The following is a 23,586-nucleotide window of genomic DNA, read 5'->3' on the forward strand; positions in this document are numbered from 1 at the left end:
CTTGAGGGGCACAGATTAGTAATTCTTTTATGAAATATCTGTTACTATTGTGGGGCAAAGTCCAGAGCCGTTACGGCAGCTCTATTCAGGTTTTGATCCTGGCTTCTATATAGCTTCAGCCTAATTTTGGGGCGGGACGAGAAGGCCGATCTTTTGCAAAATGGGAATCCCAAAGATTGGTACATTTTCGTCAGCTTCTTAATGTGGGGGAGATTTTTTTTTCCTTTTCTGATTTGTAGGAGAACTATGATCTTCCCTCCTCTGATTTTTCCCTCCGTCTGCAAGTTAAAAATTGTATGGCATTCCAGGGGTGGTTTTGTGAGGACCCAGAGGACAGGGAATCACTTGAAAACTTATGGGTATCTTTGGGCAAGTTAAAAGGTCCCATTTCTATTTTGTACACGTTTCTTTGTGGCTCTGAGTTTATTAAACATAATTTCTTTGTGGCTCTGAGTTTATTAAACATAATTTTATGTTACAATGGGAGCAGGATTTGGGTGGGGAAACTTACCAAGGGGAAATGGATGTTTATGAAACTTCAGAAGTCTTCACTGTGTGTTTTGATAAAAGAAAATGCACATTAGGTTGTTTCATGATGACAGTATACTCTGGTTAGATTGACAGTCATGTACCCAGCGTCCTGTACTGATATCTGTTGTTTATGTTTGCAGGAACAAGGAACTCTTTTACCAGGAACAAGGGACTTTTTACCATATTTGGTGGACATGTGGGTTAATACAAGTTTTTTGGACTTCAGTGACTCGACTCTTGGCATTAGGGCTTGGCTGTGGGTTTCCTTTGGAGCCCTATGCTTGCCTGCTAGGCCTTTTCAAAAAGCGGGCCTTTGGTGGCAGGCGAGACATAAACGTATCTGTTTAGCGGCGGCCAAGTGTGAAATTGCAGTACACTGGAAGCAAGCCACTGGCCCCAAATTGCAGGATTGGTTACAGAGACTAAAGATGTTGGCTGAGTTTGAAAAACTGACTGACTGACGCCAGGGAAAATTCGATCCTCAGAGAGAGGAATGGACTCGGTTACAAGTTCTTCTCACTGTGAGGCAGGAGATGTAGGGGAGTGTGTGTGTGTGTGTTTTTTTTTTTTTTGGGGGGGGGGGGGGGGTTGTGTGTGTGTTTTTTTTTTTTGGGGGGGGGGGGTTCTGGTTGGGTGCCCACTGAAGAAACCATGGTGAACACCTTTTCTAGTTGTATCCTGTATGTAAAAAGGGTGGGTGGGGAATTGGGGTGTATGTAAGGGGGGGTATGGGGCTCATTTTGTATTTCTGGATGTCAGTTAATATGTATTTTGCAAACTGTATTTCATAAAAATGTATTGATACAAAATAAAGAATAGTCATACTGGATCAGACCAATGGTCTATCTAGCCCAGTATCCTGCTTCCAACAGTGGCCAATCCATGTCACAAGTACCTGAAAGAAACCCACATGGTAGTAACATTTCATGCTACCAATCCCAGGGCAAGCAGTGGCATCCCCTAAGCCCATCTCAATAACAGACTATGGACTTTTCTTCCAGAAACTTGTCCAAACGTTTTTTTTAAATCCAGATACACTAATCACTGAAGCCATATCCTCTGGCAACGAGTTAATTGAGTAAAAAAAATATTTCCTCCTATTTGATTTAAAAGTATTTCCATGCAACTTCATTGAGAGTGTCCCCTAGTGTTTGTACTTTTGAAAGAGTGAAAAATTGATTCACTTTTACCCAGGATTTTGAGACCACAATCATATCCTCCCCTCAGCCATCTCTTTTCCAAGCTGAAGAGCCCTAACCTCTTTAGCCTTTCCTCATATGAGAGGAGTTTCATCCCTGTTATCATTTGGATTGCTCTTATCTTTTGAAATATGGTGACAAGAACTGAACACAATCCTCAAGGTGGGGTCGCACCATAGAGCAATACAGAGAAAATATAATATTCTCCATTTTATTTTTTATCCCTTTCCTAATAATTCCTAGCATCCAGTTTGCTTTTTTGGCTGCTGCCACACACGGCAGATTTCAGCGTATTGTCTACGATGACACCTAGATCCTTTTCTTTGGTGCTGACTCCTAAGGTGGACCCTAGCATCAAGTAACTATGATTCAGATTATACTTCTTAATGTGCATTACTTTGCATTTGTCCACATTACATTTCATGTCATTTGAATGCCCAGTCTTCTAATTTCCTACGTCTTCCTGGAATTTTTTACAGTCTGCCTGTGTTTTAATAGCCTTGAATAGTTTTGTGTCACCTGAAAATTTAATCACCTCACTTGTTCCAATTCCCAGATCATTTAGAAATATGTTAAATAGCATCGGTCGCAGTACAGATCCCTGCAGCACCTCTCAACTATTCACCCTCATCCATTGAGAAGAATGGCATTTAACCCTACCCTCTGTTTTCTATCCATTAACCTCCATATGGTGGAATCAGTTATATGCAGAAACCTCGCCTGTGTCAGAAAACAGCCTAGCTTTTAGTTTTGGAAGGATTTAGCACTAGCTTATGATCTGAAAGCCAACCTGCAATAGTTGCTGATTTAGTAATAAGCAATCAAATGTCAGATTCATCAGAGGTATTCAATCTCAGTGTAAATAAGTGAACTGAGGTTCAAAGCCTGAATGAGAGACGCTAAAGACAACAGAAATATGTTGAGCAAGATTGGCGCAAGGACTGAACCTTGTGGAATGTCAGAGGGGACATGGTACTGTACAGAAGTCTTGCCAAAGTATCACATTAGTGCATTGTGTTAAATAAGAATGAAACCAAGAATAAACTGCATCAGTGATGCCTTTATGAGAAAGTCGGTAAAAGAAGAGCATGATCCATGAGGCTGAACGCCAATGAGAGGTCCAACAATACTAATAGCACCCGTTTGTGTTGGTCCAATTGAGTGTTGGGGCCACTTGGCAATAACGATTATAACATGATCGAATTTGAGTCAATAACCAGAATGGACACAATTAGCATTTAATTTTCTAAAAGGCAAGTATGATAAAATGAGGAAATAGTTAAAAACTAAAAGGAGCAGCTGCAATGCTTAAGAGTTTATCAGGCATGATAATACTATCTAGACCAGATGTATTCTACATATTTAAAAAAGTGGAAGAAGACCAAAAAGACTGCTGGAATGGTTAAAAGGTGAGGTGACAAAAGGTTATTTGAGGCAAAAGAGCATCTTTTAGAAAATGGAAATAAGATCTGAATGAAGAAAACTGGAAGTAGCATAAACAGATGCCAAGCATTGATAAAGAAGCCTAATGAGAATTTGAAAAGAAACTTGCCACAGAGGCATAAAAATTCCCCTTTTCCAGATAATTGAGAAGCAGGAAAGTCTGTAATGGAGTTATTAGGACTATTAGACAGGGGCACTTAGTGTGGACAAGGCCATAGCAGAGAGACTAAATGAATTCTTTGCTTCAGTCTTTACAAAGGAGGATGTACAGGAGCTACCCATTCCAGAAATGGTATTTAAAGGTGAAAATTCATATGAATTGAAACAAAACTCAGTGAAACTGGAAGAAGTCTATAGGCCAAATCAACAAGCCAAAAAAGCAGCAAATCATCTGGAATGGACGGTATACATTCCAAAGTAATGAAAGAACTCAAAACTAAACTGCAGATCTATTAGTAATCTGTAACCTATCATTAAAATTGTCTCCAGTACCTAAAGACTGGAGAGTGGCCAAACTAATGCCAGTTTTTAAGACAGACCCCAGGGGTGGCCAAGAAAACTAAAAGAACTAGCAAGCCTGATGTCAGTGTCAGGCAAAACAGTAATTATCTTAAAATGTATTTATTTTATTAGGATTTATTTACCACCTTTTTGAAGGAATTCACCCAAGGCGATGTACAGTAAGAATAGATCAAACATGAGCAATAAGCAGTTACAGCAGTAAAAATATTCAAACAACAATACAAAGTATGGCATAGTATACTACTTACAATGTCAACACAATAAGTAATAGAACATTTTAATTGACAGTGAAGGGTAAAGCAAAGATGGAACGTATAGATAGATAAGACAGTAAGAAGAGTTAGAAAGTAAGGTGACTTATTTTATAGAAAGTTGCACATGAGGTCAGAGAGATGGTTAAATATTATCTCAGCTAGGGTAGGAGTGGATAAACATGTCCTGCTGCAGTATGTGCAGCCCATGTCACTCCTTGTGTGTGTGAATGAGACTAACAAGTTAGTTACTTCTTCCATTAAAGGAAGAAGAGCCAAGCTTTCATCTGCTTCCTGAAGTAGAGATACTCTTGTGTTAAGCGGAGCCTTTCAGGCAGTTGTCAGCAGGCCACCACCTTCAGGCCTTCCTGCAGATATGAACTCGGCTGACCCTGGAAGGGCCCGTCCCTGGACACAGCACTCCCAGAAGCAGATTCCAAAAATATGCTTAAAACCGTTTTATTCTATCAGCAAGGCCAAGACATTTCCTCTTCCAGACACAGTCCTTGGTTACAGCACATATCACCCCCCTTGTTCCTTCCCCCCGCCGGCCACAGTTTCTGGAAACAGTTTAAATCATTCACTGTTTCCCCAGCATGGCCTGATTCCTGGACACAGTTTTAAATCACTCACGGTTTCACCAGCATGGCAGTGTTCTGAACACAGTTCAAGTCACTCACTGTTTCCCCAGCATGGCACCACTTCTGGACACAGTTTAAATCACTCACTGCTTCCCCAGCATGGCATGACTTCTGGACACAGTTCAAATCACTCACTGCTTCCCCAGCATGGCCAGGTTCCTGGACACAGTTCAAGTCACTACCTGTCACTCCAGCCGGGTCTGACTTCTGGCCACAGCTGAAATCATTCACTGCTTTACAGCACGGCACCTCTCTCCCCCTTGAGTGGAACAGCTGCTTAACTTTTCCTCCAAGCTTTCCCCAGCCTTGAAGAAGGTTTGTTATGAAGCCTTTCAACTTCTTCCCTTGTACCTGAGCTAGAGCAGCAATCTCCATAGGCTCACTTCCACAGTCATCTTGGGCTTGGATCTCCTCTCCGACCTCTTTCTCCACCTCCCATTCCATGGGCTCCTCTCCCTTTATGGTTCCCAGCTGGTCCTCTCTCTCCTGATTATTCCTCCTCAGCCAATCCCCCTCCCCTCCCTCGGGATCCTGGGACTTGTAGTTCCTTAGCTGCTCCCATTGCTTGCCCCCACACCCCCACTACAGTTTTCTTGCTCAATGTTGCTGCCTTCCAAAGCAAAGTACGAGGACTCCAATTTTGAAGCCTGAAGGCCTCATATTTATCCAACAGCAGTCCTGCAAGAGTCAATAGAATAGGCTTACCCAGCAATCCTTCCAGATAACACAAGATTACCCATCAAAAGCATTTTATCTTTGTACAAGTCCAAGAGGCATGGAAAAAGCAATTAGCACTCCAATTACATTTCAAACATACAGAAGTATCTAACCTATCAGACTTATGAGCTTGCTCTTCAGTGAAATAAGCCCTCCTGACATTCTCCGAGTTCTGCACTTACTGAGATTTCTGGGATACGTTTGATGAGTTGGTCAAAACCCAGGCTCACTGAAGAGATTCCTAAATCTAAACTCCACTGCGATCACAATGCATCACGTGTTTCAACTTCAGTTAACTTCTGTAGTTCACGGTAAAGCGCTGACACAGAAAAGGCATCTTCTGGCAAATTCCCAAAATATTAGTCAACATATTTGCCCAGGTGAAATCTCAAGCCACGAGAGTACAGAGATCTAACAATGTTGCAACTAGCAATATGCAAAAAAATCATCTGGGCCCACAGAACATAAATTCTGAAACTGTGCTCAAGAATACAGTACACCATTATCTCCCAATATATGTTTCAATAAAGTGAGTACACTCTGGGCCCAGCAAATAAAACTACCATTATCACTGCCCAGAGAGAACCAGAGATACTACTACTACATATTTCTATAACGCTACTAGACATACGCAGCGCTGTACACTAAACATGTAAGAGACAGTCCTTGCTCGACAGAGCTTACAATCTAATCAAGACAGACAAAAAGGACAAATAAGGGATAAGGGAATTACTTAAGCTGGGAATTATAAAACAGACATGGGTACTGAACAAGTGAATAGGAGTTAAAAGCAGCCTCAAAAAGGTGGGCTCTTAGCCTAGATATTTGAAGATGGCCAGAGATGGAGCTTGAAGTACTGATTCAGGAAGTTTATTCCAGATGTATGATGCAGAAAGATAAAAGGAATGGAGTCTGGAGTTCACAGTGGAGGAGAAGGGTGCAGGTACTATGTACACTGCTGTCAATGTTTGGACTTGCTGCCGACATGGCCATGTTTTGATTCTTCCTCAGGGCAGCAGTCCACTATAATGAAGGCATAAGCAGTATTAAAATTCTTTTCAGTCAAACACTTCCAATAGTGACAAGCACTTATAGCATTGTGGCAACAATCTTTTTCGCCAGCAGTCAAAATGGCGGCGGAGGTCCTACGACCGCTCTTAAATATGTAAAAGAGCTGTTTGTCACGTGATCGGAATGATGAAAAACTATTGGTTAACACAGTCCCGAACTGCAGTCATACCAAAGAGCACCATTCCATTCTTGGCAGGAAATGAAATGGAGGGTCATTGATAAGTGTTCGCAGGGTGGGAATGCTGAACAACTTCTTAACTATAAGGAACAGCGATGGATTTACCAGTTAAGATGTGTTTACCCTGGTGGCCTTAATGCAGAGTTGGAAAGGTGGTCTTTGGTATGACTGCAGTTTGGGACTATGTTAATCAATAATTTTTCATCATGCCGATCATGTGACAAACAGCTCTTTTACATATTTAAGAGCGGCAGTAGGACAAAGCCGCATTTTGACTGCTGGCAAAGAAGAGATTGTTACCACAATGCTGTAAGTGCTTGTCAGTACTGGAAAAGTGTTTATTTGATTCAAAAGATTTTTAATACTGCTTTTGTCTTCATTATAGCAGACTGATACCCTGAGGAAAAATAAAAACATGGCCATGTCAGCAGCATATCCAAACGTTGACAGCAGTGCTTAAGTTAAGTACACAGTTTTGGAATACATGCATATTGATGGAAAATATTACATGAAAAAATTTCAAACAGTATATGAAAGAAACACAAAATAAGACCAATGATGATTTCGCAGCTACTGCATAAAGAAAATGGGAGTGCTTTAAGCTTGCCATATTCTGATGGTCTCAAAACATTTTATGATAATATGTTTGAATAGTTAGTAACTCGCTGAGCAACGTAATTGAAAAAGTTGGATGTTTTGCTGGGATTTATATGACAATATCAACTTGATATCCCTGCATTAAAAAACAGTGCCCAGACAATTTGATTTAAGGTTTAAGAAACTACACTTCCTAGTCTCTCGGTGTGAAGCATTGCCTGTCCAGGAACCAATTTCCAGGATGGCGGATGAAACAAGCTTCATTATATTTACGAATATCTGGGAGGCCCCTACCCCCATACCAGCAGGCTCCAGCCAAAAAATTTAATTCTTTGGCTTTTTACCATTCCAACAATATTTGGAAAGTAATGTATTTAATTGTAAAATATCTTTCCGCAGAAATCTCATCGGTAACATTTGTAGGGTATAAAGTCATTTCAGGAACAAAACCATACTAAATAATTGTATTCTGCCATGAAGAGAGATGGGAAGCGCAGAACATTTGTTAAACATTCTTTAGTATAATCTAGGAGTGGAGGAGTGGCCTAGTGGTTAGGGTGGTGGACTTTGGTCCTGGGGAACTGAGGAACTGAGTTCGATTCCCACTTCAGGCACAGGCAGCTCCTTGTGACTCTGGGCAAGTCACTTAACCCTCCATTGCCCCATGTAAGCCGCATTGAGCCTGCCATGAGTGGGAAAGCGCGGGGTACAAATGTAACAAAAATAAAATACAGAAAAATTAACTTTATATAACTCTGACATTGCCCATAGTAAAGGAAAAGGGCCTCTCCAGTCCCTGAGGACCGTCATTGGGTAAACATGCCTAGCGACTTATGGAGATTCAATGTAAAAACCTACAAATCTCCATATTTCACAAAACTTTCCATTAAGGCCATTAAAAATGACTGGGGCTCTGTTAAATGCACTAGGTCATAGGCAAAAGCCAATATTTTAAATTCCCGATGACCAATGCACACCCCTTTTATATCAGGATTGTCCAAAATTTCTCTAATGAGGGGATCCAGAGGTAAAACAAATAAAAGCAGGGAAAGAGGACATCCCTGGTGCATGTCTCTCTGTATAGCAAATGGTGTAACATGCATACCATTTACCCAAAGTTGAGCTTGGGGGGGGAGGGGGCAGAATACTTTACATGAATTGCAGCCAAGAAACTCTCTCTATACCATATTTCTTGAGATTTGTGAACATAAAATCCCAAGACACTCAGTCAAAGGCCTTCTCTGCATCAAAACTGACCAGCAGAGAAGGCACTTTGCACCATTCAGGATATTCCAAAGAGGCCAAAATAAGCCTCTTATTTTTATCGCAGTGCGCCCTCTAGCAAAGCCTGTCTGAGGAGTAGTCATCAAAGAGGATAAGATCTGAGCCAGCCAAGTACCTAAATCTTTGAAAACAAATTCACTTCCACATTGAGCAGTAAAATAGGGAAACAAGAAGCCAGCTGGAGAGGATCTTTCTAAGAGTAAATAATCTGAGTCAGTTGAAGTGAAGTGAACATCTATTCCATCACTGCAAAATGATAAACAGAGTGGTCAGAGTGGGAGTAATGTCTGACTGTAAAATCTTGTAAAATTCGGTTCTAAACCCATCCAGACCGGATGCCTTAAAGAGAGTGCTTTGTTGGATGGATAGATTAACTTCACCTTCAGATATTGGGGCTCTAAGCAAACAATTAGCTTCCTCGGAGACACATGGAAGAGATACACTTTCCAAGAATGTCTCACTAAGCAGGGAGTCCTGAATTTGTTTGGCATAAAGATTTTGAAAAAATTGCAAATACCTTTTTATCGATCCGCACCAATTGTAAAGCGCTGCGTACGGCTGGTAGCGCTATAGAAGTGATTTATAGTAGTAGTAAAGCCCCGTTGCCTCATACAACTGCAGGATAGTAGATAACCCCTTAGAACTCCTAACCAAATTGGCTAACAATTTGCCACTTTTATTCTCATAAGAACATAAACGTTGCCGTATTGGGAGAGACCGAAGGTACAGCCCAACATCCTGTTTCCAACAGTGGCCAATCCAGGTCACAAGTACCTGGCAAGATCCCAAAACTTTTAGTTTCACTCAGTTAATAAGTTAATCTACAAGTACTGTGAGCAGTATACTTTTAAAACTTGTTGACTGGGCTCTGATTGGCCCAGGAGATCATTTTTCTTTTGAACGGTACTGGCTGTTGCTTCAGTCTTAGTCAAGGAGTAAAGAGAGACAGATCTCCTTGCTGAGGTTCGGTGAATTATATAAATTATATTAGTTAGTGTTATAATTGATCCATATTTCAGTTACCTGTTATTGTTTGCTATTTGCACTATTTTGTCCCACTGTTCAATATTTTTAAGAGAATAAACATAATTGTTTGTTTGCCCGGCATGTCTGGACTGATAGAATCCTGGTGGTTTCTGTATTGGGTCTGTGAGTGCTTTCTTGGAATTGTGAGACCACTGGGAGTGTGGCCCCAGTAACCTACAAATCACTGGGGACAGTTTGAGTATGAGAGACTCGCCCAGAGGCAGTTGTGATCCAGTCGGTGGGAGGAGCGTGCTAGTGTAGAGCACAAATGGTAGGTGAAAGCTGACCTGAGCTGTGCTGGGGATAGACCCTCTTAGTGGCCGCAGGATAACCCCTAGCAGGTGGCTAGGTATTTTGTGACATAAACTTTGCAACTATTCTACTTCCTCATACCTTAATTAACACCTAATTTAGATCAGTAGCAGTGTTACCTCTCCAACAGGCAAAGAACAGAAAATAACTTTCTTTTATGACAAAGTTTGAGCCTTGCTATTATCCTTTTTAATACTCTTGGCTGTTAAATTCTACCTCTAGAGAACGTGACAGTTTAAAACTATGGGGGAAAGGGTTGTACACTATGGAAACTAGTTAATAATGCTTGCTTCTCTCTTTTTAATTTTTTTTCTAAGACTGAACTACGCCCTGCTGTGCCTTCTCTCTTTTATTTTTGTTTCTAACACTGAACTAGGCCCTGCTGTGCCTTCTAGAGTTTGTGTTAATGTTGTGGAAGTGAATTCAAGTTTTAAAACTATGGGGAAAAGGGTATGGAGACTAATTAATAAAGCTTGCTGCTTTTTTTTTTTTTTTAATTCTATGTTTATCGATAATCTACAATTCCTCTTTTAAACCCAATCTTACCAAGCACAGAGCAAACTAATGTCACTTACCTAGAGAAATGTCCTCTTCTCTCAGAACTGTCTCATGTAAATGAAACTGGTATTTATAATATGCTAACAATTTCTGAGTACGGGCATAAACCAGCTCTTTGAGGGTGTCTTTTACAAAGGTGTGCTAGCGTTTTTAGTACACTCTAAACACTAGAGATGCCCATAGGAATATTTGGGTATCTCTAGTGTTTAGCGCATACTTATTTTTAGCATGTGCTAAAAATGCTAGTATGCCTTTATAAAAAAGACCCATCAGTGCTGTCTGTGATGCTAATAAGATGACCTTACGATGGAGTGTGGGATGGGTCACAAACAAGAACCAATCAAATGTACTTTTCTAACTTTAGAATCTCAAGATCTCTCATCTTCCATTTAAAATTTGTGTATGCTATAATTTCTCCCCTATGTACTAAAGAGTCTTTCAAAACAGAACATGGTTGTGATTAGCTTTATACTCAGACCATTTTTTAAGCAACAAAAAACAAAAACCTGTGTACCAGTAAAGCTGAAGAGGAAATTTCCATTGAAAAGACCTCTGTTCTGCCAGGCCAAGTTCCACAGTTATCCATATCATTGCATGATATGCTAAAAACAGATAGCTTAGCAGGGTTTAAAAAAAGGCTTGGATAATTTCCTAAAACATCCATAAACTATTATTAAGATGGACTTGGGAAAATCCACTGCTTATTTCTAGGATAAGCAGCATACAATTTGTTTTACTGTTTTGGGATTCTGTCAGGTACTTGTAATCTGGATTGGCCACTGTTGGAAAAAGAACACTGGGCTTGATGGACCTTTGGTCTGTCCCAGTACAGCAATATTTATGTTCTCATGATATAGTATAAAAGGCTAATTTCAGCTGTATGAGTACAGAAAAAAAAGGCTATGTGAGATCAACCAATAATCAATTCTAGATTGTGATGCATGTGCTTGCAACAGGTGTATATAATTTTTCACCAGGATGGCGTGTTCTCCAAACATCAATAAGGTCTAGGAGTAAAACACAATAAAGGCAACCCTCTAAGTTAGGTTAAGCTTTTCATTCACCAGGGGTTGGAAGTTATCCAATGAAGTATCATATACTCTGCTAAAGTCTCCCCGTCTTTAGAATGGCAAGTCTTGCTGGGGAAGTAAAGCATTGGTTAGAGCGTGATAAAAAATTATTGTCAAATACATTTGGCACGTATAAATTGCATAATATATATATTTTTTAAATATTTTATTTATGAATTTTAAATAACATTCAAGCATATTACATGTACAGAAAGGTTACCTGGTTTCATTATACAATATATAAAATCCAAGTTTTACATTTAGAAAAAAACATAAGGAAATATTTTCACTAGATAATCCTCAAGTCCACAACTGGAAATTCAAGATGTTACATATATGGATATTTATTTCAAATAACTAAAAAGAAAACAAGAATTTGCAGAGTCTGCTTCCCTAAAAGGTTCCAGTATTATTCATACTGAACTATTCTCACCCATCCCAATAAGCTCCTTAGCTGTTAAAAAGGCAGTGAGTTGTGGTGGATAAAAAAAAAAAAAGATACTTATTTGATTGATATTTAACTACGCACTTACACGGGTATCTTAGAAAAAATGTTGCCCCTAAATGAAGAACTCTAGGTTTCATCATAAGAAATTGTTGTCTACGCTTCTGAGTATCTTTAGTCACATCAGGAAAAACTCTCATTTTCAGTCCAAGGAAACTTTTTTCCCTATTCTGAACGAATAGTCTCATTAACCAATTTTTGTCTGGCGTTAATGCCACAGTTGCAAGTAAAATCGATGGTATTACCGTTTCACTATCAGAAGCTTCTAGAATCTCTGAGACATCAATGACAGACGCCAAAGAGAACTTATTGATTGAGCTGTTTAGCAATAAGTCAAACAAGTCTGGCCATACTTTCCATAGCATTTGAGAACTTTTATAAAATTGTTTATGGGGTCTATGACTATGTTGACTTAAAATAGTATCTCCAGAGAGACAAAGCAAACATTAGAGAGAGTATCCTATTCATACATAAAAGATCAAAAAGAACATATTAAATCCTTGATGGTAATCAAGAACAGAAAAATGTAACTTCAGATCAGGAGTAGTAATTTTTTTAAGACCTGAAGGAAAAAAAAATAAACTTTTCCTTCACAAAGCAGGTGAAAATTGAAGGGCCCACTGCCCCAAACGGAAGCCCCTCCAATCCCAGGTGGCCCAGTGGATCCAACCCTGACACAGGGTTAAAATGTTTTAAAGACCACTCTCCACAAAGCCCTGCCTCTGTAAATATAATTCTGACCACCCCCCCCCTTCCTACCCTCTTTCCTTCTCTTCCACTGGGATTCGCTTCTGGCCTGGTAACTGCCCTTGTGAAAACAGTGCCACCTGAACCCTGGCAGTAATCCCTCAGTACTCCACTAGGACTGCCAAGAAAGGAGCCTGACCCTATGTGTAGCATGTGACTACTACTAGAGCTCAGGCAGCACCATTTTTGCAGAGGCAGACACTGGAGTAGGAGCAATTGTGATGAGTTGGGGGTCCTGAGGAAGGGGTGAGGCAGGCCAGGTTGACTTCCAGGGGCACAGGAAGAGGAGGAGGGGGGGTCTGCAACATATTAGCTCTGAATTAGGGCTGGAGAGTGGGGGTGTCAAGCCCACTGAGGCTCCAGCGATTGAAGGGGGCAGTATTTCTCCATACAAGCACACAGTCACAGGCTGCCTGAAGCCAAAGCTGTTATACCAATAAAAATTATACATTCATGTGAATTTACATAAAACTTTGTGCACAGTGATTAATAATACGGCAAACTGTGCACAATTACATAATTCCCCAGGATATACTTAAGGGCAAGTGTCACAACTAAGTTTAGCACAGTACTGAAGAGTCCAGTGCTACTACAAAGACACGTGTCACCTCTTTTTCTAAAACGAGGAAAAGACCTCAATACACCCAAACGCTTACTTAGATTTTAGCGTCTTTCACTGGGGTTGTAGTGTTCATCATTGGTCTAAAAACCTCGTGATATTTTTCTTATTTTATTTAAACTGATTTTATTTGTTAATTTTTAATCCTTAATTAAATATATATTCTTCTTCCTCTGTTATTTTCTTCTTAATTTTTCACAGAAGACAACATTCCCTTATTGCTCAATCAGTTAATAACTATATGTTAAACTTATTTAGTAATAATAAAAGGTCGATCTCCCAACATGTTGCTGAATGCAGCGTACTGGATGCAATGTAATCATTGAAATGAATGATACCATCTTTTGACATTTACACACGTCAATGCACAGCCTCTGAGGAAACCGTTAGAGTGAAACAGGTATGGCCACCGTCAGGTGTAGCACTTACCTTTGTAGTTGGCAGTGACAACGCTAGAGACATGCTGTGTCCAGCTGGCCTGGAGCTTTCCTTCTGTCACGACCCGACCTGCTGGAAACAGGAAGTTGTGTCAGAAGCAGCAAGACAGGGCAGAAGGAAAGATTCAGGCCTGCCAGAGACAGTGTGTCTTTAGCACTGATAGGGAAGAGAGAGAGAGAAATGCTGGACCACGGAAGAAGGGAAGGGGCAAAAGAGAAATGCTGGATCAGGGAAGGAAGGAAGGGAGAGCGAGAAATACCTGACTATGGGGACAGGGGGCCAGTGTCAAGAAGGAATATACCTTGGTAGAGACAGGGCGCAGGTAACCCCCTTCCTTGCTCCAATGCCTATGAACTGGGGAATAAGTACATGATAAAAAGAAAGGGATTATAAAAGCTAAGTGGAAGTTTGGATGAGCAGACTAAATAGAATGTATGGTTTTGTTCTGCAATCATATAGCGAAGATACCGTATTTTTCGGACTATAAGACGCACCGGACCATAAGACGCACCTAGGTTTTAGAGGAGGGAAAGAGGAAAAAAAAAATTTCCTCTTTCCCTCCTCTAAAACCTAGGTGCTCCGGTGCGTCTTGTCCGGGTTTTGGACCTCCGTCCCGTACTTACAGGATTCCGTGTTCCCTGGTGGTCTAGTGACGTCGGGGCAGGAAAGAGCCCCCTCTTTCCTGCCCATCGCGCTGCTCTCCGTGCTTCTCAATGCTTTCCGACGGTCTCGGCGAGATTCAAAATGGCCGCCGAGAATCTCGGCGGCCATTTTGAATATCGCCGAGACCGTCGGAAAGCATTGAGAAGCACGGAGAGCAGCGCGATGGGCAGGAAAGAGGGGGCTCTTTCCTGCCCCGACGTCACTAGACCACCAGGGAACACGGAATCCTGTAAATACGGAACGGAGGTAAAAAAAACCGCTACCTTCGGACTATAAGACACACCCCCCATTTTCCTCCCAAATTTTGGGGGAAAAAAGTGCGTCTTATAGTCCGAAAAATACGGTACTTACCTGTAGCAGGTGTTCTCCGAGGACAGCAGGCTTCACATTCTCACACGTGGGTCAATGATCTGCGTCGCCTGGGATACCGGCATATAGTCAGCAAAGAAAAAATCTTTCAGAGTCTTCTGGGCGTGCGATATGCCCCACCGCGCATGCACGGAGCCCCTTCCCGCCGGCAGCGTCTCTGTGTCTTGTCAGTTTAATCCAATAGCATAAAAATGTAACAAAGTAGGAAGAAACAACTCAAAAAGAAGGTGGGCGGAACTGTGAGAATGAAAAGCCTGCTGTTCTTGGAGAATACCTGCTACAGGTAAGTATCTTCGCTTTCTCAGAGGACAAGCAGGCTTACCACTCTCACAAGTGAGGAATCCCTTGTATTCAGGCTCATTGAACACAACAAAACAATGGTCAACTGGGCCTCGTAATGGCGAGGACATAATGTAGATTAACCTGAAACAAAACGCAACTAGATGAAGGTGCAGCCTGGAATAGAATAAAACGGGCCTAGGAGGGTGGAGTTGGATTCTAGACCATAGTTTCTGCAACACTGACTGCCCAAACTGACAGTCAAGTCGGATATCTTGCTCAAGGCAGTAAGGAATGTGAATGTATGACTGAAGACCACGTCACAGCCTTGCAAATCTCTTCAATGGAGGCTGACTTTGCTTCAGTGGCCCACTTAGCCATGGCTCTGATATTGTGAGCCGTGACATGACCCTCTAAAGTCAGCCCAGCTTGGGCATAAGTGAAGGAAATGCAATCTGCTAGCCAACTGGAAATGGTATGTTTACTGATGGCGACTCCCCTCCTGTTGGGATCAAAAGAAACAAACAACTGGGCAGACTGTCTGAAGGGCTTCGCCCGCTCCATGTAAAAGGCCAACGCTCTCTTGCAGCCCAAGGTGTGCATGCTGCTTTTGCGAGGGTGGGCATGGGGTCGGGGAAAAAATGTTGGCAAGACAATCGACTGGTTCAGACAGAATTCCGACACCACCTTTGGCAGGAACTTATTGTGCATGCGGAGGACTACTCTGTTGTGATTAAATTTAGTATAAGGTGCATCCACTACTAAGGCCTGAAGCTCACTGACCCTACAAGCTGAAGTAACAGCCACCAAGATAATGACCTTCCAGGTTAAGTACTTCATATGGCAGGAATTCAGTGGCTCAAAAGGAGCTTTCATCAGCTGGGTGAGAATGACTTTGACAAACGCAAACCTCTCATAAAGCAAACAACTAAAGACTGTCCAGAGATAGGCTTACCTTCTATATGTTGATGATAAGCACTAATTGCACTAAAGTGAACCCTTATGGAGTTGGTCTTAAGACCAGGGGATCTATGGCCTTGCTGTCACACCAGATGGCAAACTTCCTCCATTTAAAAGAGTAACACCTCTTTGTGGAATCTTTCCTGGAAGCCAGCAAGACTCGGAAGACACCCTCTGAAAGACCCAAAAAAAGCTAATTCTAGGCTCTCAACATCCAGGTTGTGAGAGCCAGAGACTGGAGGTTGGGATGAAGAAGCGACCTATCGTTCTGTGTGATGAGGGTCGGAAAACACTTCAATCTCCAAGGTTCTTCGGAGGACAATTCCAGAAGAACAGGGAACCAAATCTGCCGCGGCCAGAAGGCGCAATCAGAATTATGGTTCTGCGGTCTTGCTTGAGTTTCAACAAAGTCTTTCCCACTAGAGGTATGGGAGGATGCATATACAGAAGACCTGTCCCCCAATGAAGAAGGAAGGCATCTGACGCTAGTCTGTCATGGGCCTGAAGCCTGGAACAGAACTGAGGGACCCTGTGATTGATCTGAGTGGCAAAAAGATCCACCGAGACCGAGGGGGTGCCCCACGCTCGGAAGATCTTGCGGACTATGCCCATGTTCAGAGACCACTCGTGAGGTTGCGTTATCCTGTTCAGTCTGTCGGACAGGCCATTATTTACGCCTGCCAGATAAGTGGTTTGGCGAAACATGCCATGACGGCGTGCCCAGAGCCACATCTGGACAGACTCCTGACACAGATGGCGAGATCCGGTGTCCCCCTGCTTGTTGGTCTAATACATCGCAACCTGAATGTCTGTGTGAATTAGGATAATTTGATTGGACAGTCAATCTCTGAAAGCCTTTAGAGTGTTTCAGATCGCTTGGAGCTCCAGGAGATTGATCTGAAGAGTCTTTTGTTTGGAGGGATCAAACTTCCTGGGTGTGAAGCCCATCTACATGAGCTCCCCAACCCAGGAGAGATGCATCCGTCGTCAGCACTTTTTGTGGCTGAGGAATTTGGAATGGTAGTCCCAAAGTCAGATTGGACCGACTTGTTCACCATTGAAGAGACCACACAAGCCCCGGGGAAACTCGAATGACATCCTCTAGACTTCCTGTGGCTTGACACCACTGAGAAGCCATGTGGCCCAACAACCGCAAAATCTGCCGAGCTGTGACCTGATGCGATGCCCGAACCTTGAACGCAAGGGACAGAAGGTTGTCCGCCCGCGCCTCTGGGAGGAAGGCTCAGACAGTCTTCATATCGAGCAGGGCTCCTATAAACTCCAATTATTGAACAGGATGAAAATGGGACTTGGGGTCTATATGCGAATGCCAGAAGCCTAAGAAATAAGATGAGAGTTAGAATATATTGCACTAAAAGAAAAATTAGATATAATAGGCATCTCTGAGACCTGGTGGAAAGAGAATAACCAGTGGGACACTGTCATACCTGGGTACAAATTATATCGTAGTGATAGGGTGGGTCGAATTGGTGGAGGGGTAGCACTCTATGTTAAGGAGGGCTTTGAATCAAATACAGTGAAAATTCTGCAGGAAACAAAACACATCTTGGAATCCCTATGGATTGAAATTCCATGTGTAAAGGGGAAAAGGATAGTGATAGCAGTGTACTACCGTCCACCTAGCCAGGATGGACAGATGTAGAAATGTTAAAGGAAATTAGGGATGCTAACAAACTGCACAACACAGTAATAATGGGTGATTTCAATTACCCTGATAATGACTGGGTAAATGTAACATCAGGGCATGCAAGGGAGGTAAAATTCCTTGATGAAATCAAGGACTGCTTTAGGGAGCAGCTGGTACAGGAGCCGACAAGAGAAGGAAAAATTCTAGACCTAGTCCTTAGTGGAGCGCATGATCTGGTGCGGGAGGTAATGGTGCTGGGGCCACTTGATAACAGTGATCATAATATGATCAGATTTGATATTAGCTTTGGAGTAAGTATACACATGAAACTTAATACATTAGCGTTCAACGTTCAAAAAGGAGACTATGATAAAATGAGAACGGTGAAGAAAAAAGAAAAAAAAATTTAGAGGAGCGGCTGAGAGGGTCAAAAATTTACATCAGGCATGGATACCGTTCAAAAATAACATCCTGGAAGCCCAGGCCAAATATATTCTGCGTATTAAAAAAGGAGGAAGGAAGAGCAAACGCCAGCCTGCATGGTTAAAAGGTGAAGGAAGCTATCAGAGCGAAAAGAGAATCCTTCAGAAAATGGAAGAAGGAACCGACTAAAAATAATAAGAAACAGCATAAGGAATGTCAAGTCAAATACAAAACACCTGATAAGGAAGGCAAAGAGGGACTCTGAAAAAAAGATTGTGCTGGAAGCAAAAACACATAATAAAATTTTTTTTTTAGGTATATTAAAAGCAGGAAGCCGGCAAAAGAATTGGTTGGACCGCTACCGAGGGGTAAAAGGGGCAATCAGGGAAGACAAAGCCATAGCGGAGAGATTAAATGGATTCTTTGCTTCAGTCTTCATTGAGGAAGATTTGGGAGAGATACCGGTGCCAGAAATGGTATTCAAAGCTGATGAGTTGTAGAAACTGAATGAAATGTCTATAAACCTGGAGGATGTAATGGGGCAATTTGACAAAATGAAGAGTAGCAAATCTCCTGGACCGGATGGTAACCATCCCAGAGTACTGATAGAATGGAAAAATGAACTTGCGGAACTATTGTTAGTAATATGTAATTTATCTTTAAAATCGAGCGTGGTACCGGTAGACTGGAGGGTGGCCAACGTAACGCCGATTTTTTAAAAAAGCTCCAGAGGAGATCTGGGAAATTATAGAGTGGTGAGCCTGCCGTCGGTGCCGGGCAAAATGGTAGAGACTATTATAAAGAACAAAATTACAGAGCATATTCAAAAGCATGGATTAATGAGACAAAGCCAACATGGATTTTGTGAAGGCAAATTGTGCCTCACCAATCTATTCCATTTCTTTGAAGGGGTGAACAAACATGTGAATAAAGGTGAGCTGGTTGATATAATGTACCTGGATTTTCAAAAGACGTTTGACAAAGTACCTCATGAAAGACTCGAGAGGAAACTGGAGAGTCATGGGATAGGAGGTAATGTCCTATTGTGGATTAAAAACTGGTTAAAAGATAGAAAACAGAGAGTTGGGTTAAATGGTCAGTATTCTCAATGGAGAAGGGTAGTTAGTGGGGTTCCTCAGGGGTCCGTGCTGGGACTGCTGCTTTTTAACATATTTATAAATGACCTAGAGATGGGAGTAACTAGTGAGGTAATTAAATTTGCTGATAACACAAAGTTATTCAAAGTTGTTAAATCGTGAGAGGATTGTGAAAAATTACGAAAGGACCTTAAGAGACTGTGAGACTGGGTGTCTAAATGGCAGATGACGTTTAATGTGAGCAAAGTGATGCATGTGGAAAAGAGGAACCCAAATTGTAGCTACGTAATGCAAGGTTCTACGTAAGGAGTCACTGACTAAGAAAGGGATCTAGGTGTTGTCGTTGATGATATGTTGAAACCTTCTGCTCAGTGTGTTGCGGTGCGCCTAAGAAAGCAAATAGAATGTTAGGTATTATTAGGAAAGGAATGGAAAACAAAACTGAGGACGTTAAAATGCCTTTGTATCGCTCCATGGTGCGACTGCATCTAAAATATTGTGCTCAATTCTGGTCACTGCATCTCAAAAAAGATATAGTGTAATTAGAAAAGGTACAGAGAAGGGCGAAGAAAATGATAAAGGGATGGGATGACTTCCCTATGAAAAAAGGCTACTAAAGTGGCTAGGGCTCTTCGGCTTGGAGAAAAGGCGGCTGAGGGGACATATGATAGAGGTCTATAGAATGAGTGGAGTGGAAAGGGTATAAGTGAAGCATCTGTTTACTCTTTCCAAAAACACTAGGACTAGGGGGCTTTCAATGAAGCTACAAAGTAGTACATTTAAAACTAATCGGAGAACATTTTTCTTCGCTCAACATGTATTTAAACTCTGGAATTCGTTGCGAGAATGTGGTAAAGGCGGTTTTCTTAGCGGGGTTTTAAAAAGGTTTGGATGGCTTCCCAAAGGAGAGGTCCATAGACCACTATTAAAATGGACTTGGAAAACCCACTGCTTATTTCTGGGATAAGCAACATAAAATGTTTTGCACTTTTTTGGGATCTTGCCAGGTATTTGTGACCTGGATTGGCCACTGTTGGAAACAGGATGCTGGGTTTGATGGACCTTTGGTCTGTCTCAGTATGACAATAGTTAAGTACTTATCTACTTAGTTTATTACAAACTCCCAGCAGGTTTCAGCGCTTGAATAGTCATCCGCATTGACTCCCAAGCACCGTCCTCCGTGGTGCTCCTCACCAGTTGATCGTCAAGATAAGGGATCACATGCACTCCCAGTTTGCATAGCGACGCTGCAACTACCGCTAGACATTTCAAAAAAACCCTGGGAGCTGACGCGAGGCCAAAGGGCAATATGACGTACTGAAAGTAATATGTTCCCAGTCGAAATCGAAGATACTTCCTGTGAGCTGGAAGTATCGGGATATGAGTGTATGCATCCTTTAAATCCAGAGAGAATAGTCAATTGTTTTCCTGAATCATGGGAAGAAGGGTGCCCAGGGAAACCACCCTGAACTTTTCTAGGACTAGGAATTTGTTCAGGGCCCTCAGGTCTAGTATGGGATGCATCCCCCCATCAGTACAAGGAAGTACCTGGAATAGAATCCCTGCCCTTCTTCCCTTGGTGGAACGGGTTCAACTGCTTGGGCCTTTAGAAGGGCAGAGAGTTCCTCTACAAGTACCTGCTTGTGCTGAGAGCTGAATGAATGAGCTCTTGGTGGGCAATTTGGAGGTTTGGATAACAAATTGAGGGTGTATCCTATCCGGACTATTTGAAGAACCCACCTGTCAGAGGTTATAAGAGGCCACTTTTGGTGAAAAATTTCATCTCCCTCCAACCAGCAAGTCGTCCGGCACCGACACTTTGACTGTGGCTATGCTCTGCTGGAGTCAGTCAAAAGCTTGTCCCTTGCTTTTGCTGCGGAGTGGCAGGGGCCTTGGGCGCACACGGTTGATGAGAACGAGTACGCTGGGGCTGAGGATGAGCAGGCTAGCGAGCCGCAGGAGCATACCTACGCATGGAGTAGGAATAGGGAGCACTCCGCAATCCACCAAAATACCTCCTGGATAAGGAGGCAGTTGCAGAAGATGTCTGGCGGGAGAGAGAAGACATAGCCTCTGTATGCTTCTTGATTTGGTCAGCGACCTCTTTGACCTTCTCTCCGGAAAGATTATCCCCCCAGCAAGGGACATCCACCATTCTCTGCTGGACCAAATGGTCCAGGTCAGAAACAGGCAGCCAGGAGAGCGTGCATTGCTATACCTTGGGCAGATATTCTGGATGCCACGTCAAAAGTGTCCTAAGTGCCCCTGGCCAAGAACTTGTGACACACCTTCTGCTGCTTGTCCAGCTGGTGAAAACGCTCGGCCTGTTCTGGAGGAAGCACATGGACCAAGTCTGACAGCTGCCTCACCGAGTTCCACAAGAAGGCCAGGGTTCTAGTTTCTCTACCTGGGGGAGCCGAGGCATAGTCCCTAGTACTCCTGGCTTTTTTGAGAGCGCCATCCACCACCAAGGAGTTGTGGGGTAACAGACCTCACCAACCCAGATTCCCTGTGGAGCCAATATTGGGTATCAATCTTCTTAGGGATCACAGGGACAGAGAGAGGACGCCCTGTTCCGTATGAGGACTGTCTTGAGTACCTTATGGACAGGAGCCGTCACTGTCTCCTTAGGTGGAGAGGTGTAGTCCAGGAGCTCGAGCATCTTGGCCCTGGGCTTGTCCTCCACTTTTATGGGGAATGGAATGGCTTCTTCCATTTCCCGTACAAAGGAGGTGCAGGGGAGACTCTCAGGTGGAATCTCCTCTCAGGTGGAGGGGAAGGCTCAGAAAGGATCCCATAGGACTCACTGGAGAAGTACCTTGGATCCTCTTCTGATTCCCATGAGCGTTTCTCTTCAGTATCGGGCAGCACTTCCCTCAGGGATGTCCAAAACTGAGCCTGCCTCGAAGTGGAGGATCTACGTCATTGAGAACAATGTTGAAGACTCAGCTCCCGCCTCGACTCTGGCGAAGCTTCCTCCACCGACGTCAAAGGACAGCCGGCCTGGGTAACAATGGACACCGGAGCTGCAAGCGGCGCCAGTGCCAGAGACCGCACCACAATCTGAGGGCCAGATGGGGCTGCAGCAGGAGTCACAGCAGGTGCAGTCACCCCCTATGCCAATGCACATCACTGCATCAATCCCTCCAAGAGCTCTAGAAGCAAGGCCCGGATTCACTCGTCGAGAGCCGCCATCGGTAAAGGCTGGGGGGGCCGGTGCAGAGTCAGGTTGCCGAACCGCCTTGGGTGCGGGAGCGGGATCTCGGCTGCTGGGAGAAAGACGCATCGCATCGGCATCTCCTGGATGGAGGAAGATTGGCGTCGGCTTTTTGGGTGCCAATTCCCATTCCCTCAGGGAATGGTAAAGGAAACTTTTTTTTTTTTATAATGGAAAAAACAAGAGGAAAAAGCTCCAAAAACCCAGTAAGGCTCTTTCCGGGCACGTGAGAAGTGATGTGAAACACAGCCACTTCCTCTCGCGGAAAGAAAAAAAACTGACGACACACTGCGGGCATGTGCAATGGGGCACATCATGCACCCAGAAGGCTCCGGAAGATTTTTTCTTTGCCGACTATATGCCGGTATCCCGGGCGATGCAGATCGTCGGCCCACTTGTGAGAATGGTAAGCCTGCTTGCCCTCAGAGAACCTTTGTTTCTATGTTAAGATAAAAATAGCCTTTGAGCCTGATGTACGAGTGCTGCAGCATAAGAGAGAGAACTCTTTTGCCTCCCTCTGTACCCCTAAGTCCATGCACATTCAGTCTCATGGAGACAGACCTTTGGCTATACCTTTAACTTTTGAAACAGCCTCCAAAGCATTGGATTTCCTCTTGACTGTGGTGGCTTCTGCTTTGTTCTGCTTGTGCTGTATGTACTGCGCTTTCTGCTTCCATACCTGCACCACAGAAAATCAGACAAAAGCACTTAGAATATCAGAATGATGAGTTTTATCAGATACGGAATGCTCCACTTCAATTATGGTGGTGAAAAGAGGAGAAAGAGGAAGAGGCAGTGTTGATTTGCATGGGCTGGATGGAGGCAACAGTACACTGACAATGCCTCCCAGAAGGTGGGAAGACTCTGTGGGGGGAATTCATCAAGGTGCAGTAAAAGTTTGCTTTCTACCATACCTTGATTCCCTGCCATCCAGGGCAAGAGAATAACGTGTCCCCCTCCCATCCCCCCAAGACCATCCCCACACCCCAAAGTGACTACCTTTTATATCAATGGTGGTCAGGGATCTTTGGGAAGGAGCAAGGCCCACTTGCTCATGCCTGGTCCAGCACCTTTAGGAAAATGAAACCCTTAGTAGTAGTCTCACATGACTACTTCTAGAAAAAAACATTTTCCCATGTTGCCAGACTAGGCAGAAGTGGGCCTCGCTCCAGCCCAAAGCCTCTCCCCCTGCCACAACTGATTTTAAAGGTAACCCCTATG

At 43.0% G+C, this 23,586-nt stretch overlaps 1 protein-coding gene across 6 annotated transcripts in view; it reads right to left on the bottom strand.

Moving 5' to 3' along the window:
- HMGXB4 (HMG-box containing 4) overlaps window positions 1–23,586 on the bottom strand; it is a 160,677-nt gene that overhangs the window by 10,319 nt on the left and 126,772 nt on the right. For 3 of the 6 annotated variants that reach the window (XM_030208101.1, XM_030208084.1, XM_030208092.1), the window contains exons 8-9: window positions 22,939–23,044; window positions 13,701–13,781 (exon numbers count right to left, since the gene is read on the bottom strand). In XM_030208101.1, the coding sequence (XP_030063961.1) occupies window positions 13,701–13,781; window positions 22,939–23,044 (187 nt within the window). The remainder of the gene's footprint in view (window positions 1–13,700; window positions 13,782–22,938; window positions 23,045–23,586) is intronic. The other 3 variants (XM_030208126.1, XM_030208116.1, XM_030208109.1) reach the window with 2 other exon arrangements.

Source organism: Microcaecilia unicolor, chromosome 1 (genome assembly GCF_901765095.1).
Source record: "Microcaecilia unicolor chromosome 1, aMicUni1.1, whole genome shotgun sequence".
Classification (NCBI taxonomy): Eukaryota; Metazoa; Chordata; class Amphibia; order Gymnophiona; family Siphonopidae; genus Microcaecilia; species Microcaecilia unicolor.